General features: G+C 40.4%; 1 protein-coding gene across 2 annotated transcripts in view; it reads right to left on the reverse strand.

Moving 5' to 3' along the window:
- Positions 1–7,500, reverse strand: part of LOC144956532 (uncharacterized) — a 167,751-nt gene that overhangs the window by 19,184 nt on the left and 141,067 nt on the right. For both annotated transcript variants that reach the window (XM_078887093.1, XM_078887094.1), the window contains one exon: positions 5,116–5,375. In XM_078887093.1, the coding sequence (XP_078743219.1) occupies positions 5,116–5,375 (260 nt within the window). The remainder of the gene's footprint in view (positions 1–5,115; positions 5,376–7,500) is intronic.

Here is a 7,500-nt window from a genome sequence, read left to right on the forward strand (position 1 = left end):
AGACCACTGCGATGTACAGTGTGTGCGTGTGTGTGTGCTCAGTTTTTGCCATTCGGACACTTCCGCCCGTCGACGTAGGGAAACTCACCTGATCAAGTTGTTGGGAACGCTGACTCCACGCGGACTCAACACCAGGATTGACCACCACTAGATGTCAACGTCACCCATATTCATCACCACTGCTGCTCTCACTTCTGCCACTACAGCTACTGCTGCTGCTACTACTACTACTTCTACTACTTCTACTACTACTACTACTACTACTACTACTACTACTACTTCTACTACTACTACTACTACTACTACTACTACTACTACTACTACTACTACTACTACTACTACTATTACTACTACTGCTACTACTACTACTACTACTACTGCTACTACTACTACTACTACTACTACTACTACTACTACTACTACTACTACTACTACTACTACCACTACTACTACTACGACTACTACTACTACTGTTCATACTACTAAAAGTACAACTCTACCTACCTACCTATCTATCTATCTATCTATCTATCTATCTATCTATCTATCTATCTATCTATCTATCTATCTATCTATCTATCTATCTATCTAGCTAGCTAGCTAGCTAGCTAGCTATCTATCTACTGATTATCCACCGATTCATAGTCATCTACCTTCCTAGCTCTCTCTCATTGTGTCCAATCATCCACTTTTTCATCCATTAATATACATATAGACCCAGCTATCACTCGGCTGTTTACTCGCCCTCTCTCACCTCCCCTCCACCCTTTCTCTCTCTCTCTCTCTCTCTCTCTCTCTCTTCTCTCTCTCTCTCTCTCTCTCTTCTTTCTTTCTTTCTTTCTTTCTTTCTTTGTCCCCCCCTCCCTCTTTTCTCCCTCCCCCCCTCCTCTCTCTCTCTCTGATTCCCCCTCTCTACCGGTCCGCCTCAAACCAACCCCCCCCCCCCCCCGCCCCTTTTTTTTTTTATTTTTATTTTTTTTTTTTTAATTTTTTTTTCTTTTTATTAATTTCTCTCTCTCTCTCTCTCTCTCTCTCTCTCTCTCTCTCTCTCTCTCTCTCTCTCTCTCTCTCTCTCTCTCTCTCTTTCTCTCTCTCTCTCCCTTCTCTCCCCTCTTTTCTGACCATCTACCTATCTATCTGCCTATCCATCTATCTATTTATTGGTGTATTCCACTTTACTATCGCATCGTTCCTTCGCGAAGATTCGACCTTCGCTCATCCAACAACCCCCCCCCCCCCCCACCTCCGCCGTGACCCTTTCACCTCGCTCCCTCCAACCCCCCCCCCCCCCCTACTGTTCCACTACAGCGTTCTACTACTAACAAGATATGAAGTGAATAGAAAAGTGCCAGAAGACAATAGAGAATAAAAATTTTTTTTTTCGCGGCGGTGGTGGGGTTTGAACCTGCGACCTTATTGGTACGACAACTCCGCCTGGCAGGTGAGAGCGTGGCTCTACCGTGTGAGCTATCCACGAACACAAAAATATCGTTTCAAACTCAAAGTCATTACTAGATCCCTCTCTCACCCACTTCTTGAGACCGCCGATTCGTTCGTACACCACCATCGCGAATAATTTTGACCAGCAGTTAAGCTTAATAGCCAATATTCTCAACACAAACATATAACATAGAAACGATTGAGACATTGAGTATGCTCCGGTGTATGGGGTGAATTTTTAATTCAGAAAAGTGAGTGGAGCAGGCACTTTATGTTGGTAACAACAAGATATGAAGTGAATAGAAAAGTGCCAGAAGACAATAGAGAATAAAAATTTTTTCGCGGCGGTGGTGGGGTTTGAACCTGCGACCTTATTGGTACGACAACTCCGCCTGTGCAGGTGAGAGCGTGGCTCTACCGTGTGAGCTATCCACGAACACAAAAATATTCGTTTCAAACTCAAAGTCATTACTAGATCCCTCTCTCACCCACTTCTTGAGACCGCCGATTCGTTCGTACACCACCATCGCGAATAATTTTGACCAGCAGTTAAGCTTAATAGCCAATATTCTCAACACAAACATATAACATAGAAACGATTGAGACATTGAGTATGCTCCGGTGTATGGGGTGAATTTTTAATTCAGAAAAGTGAGTGGAGCAGGCACTTTATGTTGGTAACAACCAGATATGAAGTGAATAGAAAAGTGCCAGAAGACTCCAGGCGGAGTTGTCGTACCAATAAGGTCGCAGGTTCAAACCCCACCACCGCCGCGAAAAAATTTTTATTCTCTATTGTCTTCTGGCACTTTTCTATTCACTTCATATCTTGTTGTTACCAACATAAAGTGCCTGCTCCACTCACTTTTCTGAATTAAAAATTCACCCCATACACCGGAGCATACTCAATGTCTCAATCGTTTCTATGTTATATGTTTGTGTTGAGAATATTGGCTATTAAGCTTAACTGCTGGTCAAAATTATTCGCGATGGTGGTGTACGAACGAATCGGCGGTCTCAAGAAGTGGGTGAGAGAGGGATCTAGTAATGACTTTGAGTTTGAAACGAATATTTTTGTGTTCGTGGATAGCTCACACGGTAGAGCCACGCTCTCACCTGCCAGGCGGAGTTGTCGTACCAATAAGGTCGCAGGTTCAAACCCCACCATCGCCGCGAAAAATTTTTTATTCTCTATTGTCTTCTGGCACTTTTCTATTCACTTCATATCTTGTTGTTACCAACATAAAGTGCCTGCTCCACTCACTTTTCTGAATTAAAAATTCACCCCATACACCGGAGCATACTCAATGTCTCAATCGTTTCTATGTTATATGTTTGTGTTGAGAATATTGGCTATTAAGCTTAACTGCTGGTCAAAATTATTCGCGATGGTGGTGTACGAACGAATCGGCGGTCTCAAGAAGTGGGTGAGAGAGGGATCTAGTAATGACTTTGAGTTTGAAACGAATATTTTTGTGTTCGTGGATAGCTCACACGGTAGAGCCACGCTCTCACCTGCCAGGCGGAGTTGTCGTACCAATAAGGTCGCAGGTTCAAACCCCACCACCGCCGCGAAAAAATTTTTATTCTCTATTGTCTTCTGGCACTTTTCTATTCACTTCATATCTTGTTGTTACCAACATAAAGTGCCTGCTCCACTCACTTTTCTGAATTAAAAATTCACCCCATACACCGGAGCATACTCAATGTCTCAATCGTTTCTATGTTATATGTTTGGTTGAGAATATTGGCTATTAAGCTTAACTGCTGGTCAAAATTATTCGCGATGGTGGTGTACGAACGAATCGGCGGTCTCAAGAAGTGGGTGAGAGAGGGATCTAGTAATGACTTTGAGTTTGAAACGAATATTTTTGTGTTCGTGGATAGCTCACACGGTAGAGCCACGCTCTCACCTGCCAGGCGGAGTTGTCGTACCAATAAGGTCGCAGGTTCAAACCCCACCACCGCCGCGAAAAAATTTTTATTCTCTATTGTCTTCTGGCACTTTTCTATTCACTTCATATCTTGTTGTTACCAACATAAAGTGCCTGCTCCACTCACTTTTCTGAATTAAAAATTCACCCATACACCGGAGCATACTCAATGTCTCAATCGTTTCTATGTTATATGTTTGAGTTGAGAATATTGGCTATTAAGCTTAACTGCTGGTCAAAATTATTCGCGATGGTGGTGTACGAACGAATCGGCGGTCTCAAGAAGTGGGTGAGAGAGGGATCTAGTAATGACTTTGAGTTTGAAACGAATATTTTTGTGTTCGTGGATAGCTCACACGGTAGAGCCACGCTCTCACCTGCCAGGCGGAGTTGTCGTACCAATAAGGTCGCAGGTTCAAACCCCACCACCGCCGCGAAAAAATTTTTATTCTCTATTGTCTTCTGGCACTTTTCTATTCACTTCATATCTTGTTGTTACCAACATAAAGTGCCTGCTCCACTCACGTTCTACTACTACTACTACTACTACTACTACTACTACTACTACTACAACTACTACTACTACAACTACTACTACTACTACTACTACTACTACTACTACTACTACTACTACCAATATGTCTTTTATCTTCCATTATAGTCTGGAAAGTTCTGTTCCCTGACACTGACCTTTGCTTATCAATTAGATCACCCCCCTGGGGCACCCTATCCTCTACCCACGCCACGCTAACATTTCATTCATACTGCAAGCACTATTGAGTACAGACGATACAAGCTATTTTTCATTATATTTTATTTGTTTTCCACGTTTATTTGTGTATTGTTGTGCTGACGAAGGGTTTGTACCCGAAACGTCCATTGTCTGTTTTGTTCCCATACGAAGCCTTTCCATTTTCACTCTTTCGTTAGTATTTTACGATCACCGGCTTCAGGCAGCCCTTACCGTTTTCTACTTTTTCGTTTTCTACCGGCCAGGTACTAATTTTACACCCGAGTACGTGAGAGAATGTGAGTAAAGCGGCTATAAGTGGTCTTGTGGTATGACACTAGCTTTCGGATCGGAAGGTCCTGGGTTCGAGTCTCGCTCGGCGCATAGTTGAGTCCTTGGAAAAGGCTTTTTACTCACATTCTCTAACCGTACTTAGGTGTAAAATGTGTACCTGGCCGTTAACAGCATTGCCTCTGTCGGAAAAAAATTGTAACATCGCCTAACAAGCGTCATGTCTCGTTCTACATGTTGCATGTTGCTGTTGGTCATGGACCATTTGTAAAGCGCTTTGAGCAACTTTAGTGGATACTGCGCTATATAAAAGCTCAATTTATTTTTAAAGAGCCATTTTTCAAGGACTCAATTTTGCTGCAGGACTCATACCAGAGACCTACAGGTCTGAAGAAGAGGTCATACCACAAGATCACAAAGCGCAGTTTACAGTTTTCTGTGAAGGGAAACCTTATCAAACCGAAGCCAGCGTTAACATATAACCTGACACTAGAACCTTCTCGGACTGGCAGTTTGACGTCATTTTTTAGGTTTGTGTAGCGTCTAGTGAGTTGTCGTTAGTAGAGCTCAAGGAAACAAGTTATTTCATTGGTTGAACTATGAATACAACTCACGATTTGTTTTCTTTTGTGGCCAAAGACTGGCATTTTGACGTCATTTTTTGGTCAGTGTCAGGCTATAACTTTACGATGGCTACGATCAAACCCATATCATCCATACCTCTTTGATAGTGGTGTGAAGTTTGTCAATCTCCCAAGGATTGTGTCCGTTCCGAGCGGCGCCACCCCCCTGACACCCTGTACCCCCATTGGAGGTCGTATTGGACAACGTAGGAGGACCACCACCAGACTTGGATGCCACGTTTGTGGCCAGTAGAGATTTCTTGAGTTGTTTGACCGATGCTTCTTTCTCTCGGAGCAAGCATTTCTGGTGCCTGTAGGCGTAATCAAGCTTCGAGTTGAGGCATTTTGATTCCTCCACTGTCACAGAATGGCACAAATACACAAAATACATAATGTGTATTTTAATATTATACGATTGTGGGTGTTTTAGGAGTTTAATGGTGATTGTAACACTTGAAATTTAATAAGTTGAAATAGTTCAAAGTTTATTCAATCTTAGGCTTTCGCCAATAAATCACACAATTTGATGACAACATACATGAAAGTAGTCTCAATATCTTGAAAGCATTAAGGTATGCAAAACGTTTTACAAATGATTAATAATTGATTATTTTTTCACTGCAAACACTCGAGGGACCTAATAAAGGAAAAATAACTAGCTTTCAAAAGTAAATACCACATGATCGTGTGTGTAGTTTTGTGAGTGACACAGCAAACACAGCATTAAAGAAAACAGGAATATATCAGTGGGCAATGTTGTTTAAATTATTTAGTGTAAACGTCAATAAAAAAATGTCCCGAATAATCTAATAAGCTGATCATGTTATAATTTATTTTTTCGTTTTTAACCCTCTCCTTACCATCCATAGGAAGATCGTCACATTCGATACAATGCAACCAACAGTTTTCTCATTCTGATATCCTTTGTACGTGATAAATTATAAAGAAAATACTTTGTTATAGCGATAAAAAATAGACACTTAATAATATCATGTATAAAATATAGACTGTTCCTTTTCTGTTTGAGTAGGGAAAAAAATTGTGTTGGGTAGGTGTGAAGTTTTGGGGAACATTCTGAAAATGGTTGGTAAGGAGAGAGTTAAGAAGTATGCGACAAAATTATGAGAGTAATATCTCTTCAAATTGTGTATAGGGTTTGATCTATGACACAAAGCCATCTCTTTTAAGTTATCCGAGTTGCATTTTTTATTTTCGTAGATATCTCTTCTATGAAAACAGTTAAGCCAGAGATGTTTGAACCAGCTGTATGGACTGAAGGAATAATTATGATTATAACTAATCTTTTGAGGATATAATAATAGATATTCGTGGCACATGGATAAGTGAGGCATATCCGACAAAAACTTGCGATATTTTTCTTTTCATTGACGATAAATCCTTTTAAAATAACTGCAGAAAAATAAATTTCACATTAACAAGTATACATCGATGGGACTCCCAATTCAAATTTCGTCAAGTCTGAAATTATCATGCTCGCGAGTTTCCATTAAGCGGCCACAAAAACTACCAAAAAAAATATTTCTGTGGTCAGACCATGCTTTAGACGGGAGCATGAATACTCTGGATAGTCCTGGACCGAGGGGGGGGGTTCTTGGATATCATGATATCCAATGTCGGTGCTTCTGGCCGAAGACGCCTCAGATCGTAGCCATCGTAAACTTCTAGCCTGACACTAGAACTCTCTATGACTTACAGTTTGACGTCAATTTTAAGGTTTGTGGAGCGTCTTGTAAGTTGTCGTTAGTAGAGCTCAAGGAAACAAGTGATTCCGTTGGTTGAACTATTGAATACAACTCACGATTTGTTTTATTGTGTAGCCAAAGGCTTGTCTTCTGACGTCATCTTTTTTCGTCAGTGTCAGGCTATAATAACGATGGCTACGCTCAGATACCCATAAAAATACTGGTTACCCATATGGAAGCTGTACAATTCGGGCCACACAGTGAGGAAATCACCTTGGCAAAAGTATATATTATCTTACAAGTCTGCCGTACTCTGAAAAAAAAAAACGTTTTAAAAATTTGGACCAGAAAACAAGACCTCCAATTTAAATGATCTTCATCTTGTCAAAAACTTTCAAACCTGAAAACTTTAAAAACGTATTGTTTTTGTTTTGTTTTTTGTTTTTTTTTTTTTTTGTTTTTGTTTCTTTTGTTTTGTTTTGTTTTTTTTTTTTTGTTTAGTTTGATTGTTTTAAGAGTACGACCAAATTGACAGCAAATCTAATCCACCATCTCAAAACAGTAGCCGCCGCCCTCCTATTATATTGGGATGATTTTGATGTTAAAACTGAAATTAATTATAATAATATTGTTACCAACCAAAAGAATCAAAAACATGGGATTTGAGGATAATAAATATAGTTGGGGTTTTTAATTGTGAAAAACCAAGACATCGAATTTCTAATCAAATTCACTTTGAGGATCTGGCTCACCCCGACATAAAACCAGTTTGGACCAAC

This window comes from Berghia stephanieae, chromosome 11 (assembly GCF_034508935.2).
Source record: "Berghia stephanieae isolate SIO BIC M18660-M18661 chromosome 11, UCSD_Bste_1.3, whole genome shotgun sequence".
Lineage (NCBI taxonomy): Eukaryota > Metazoa > Mollusca > Gastropoda > Nudibranchia > Aeolidiidae > Berghia > Berghia stephanieae.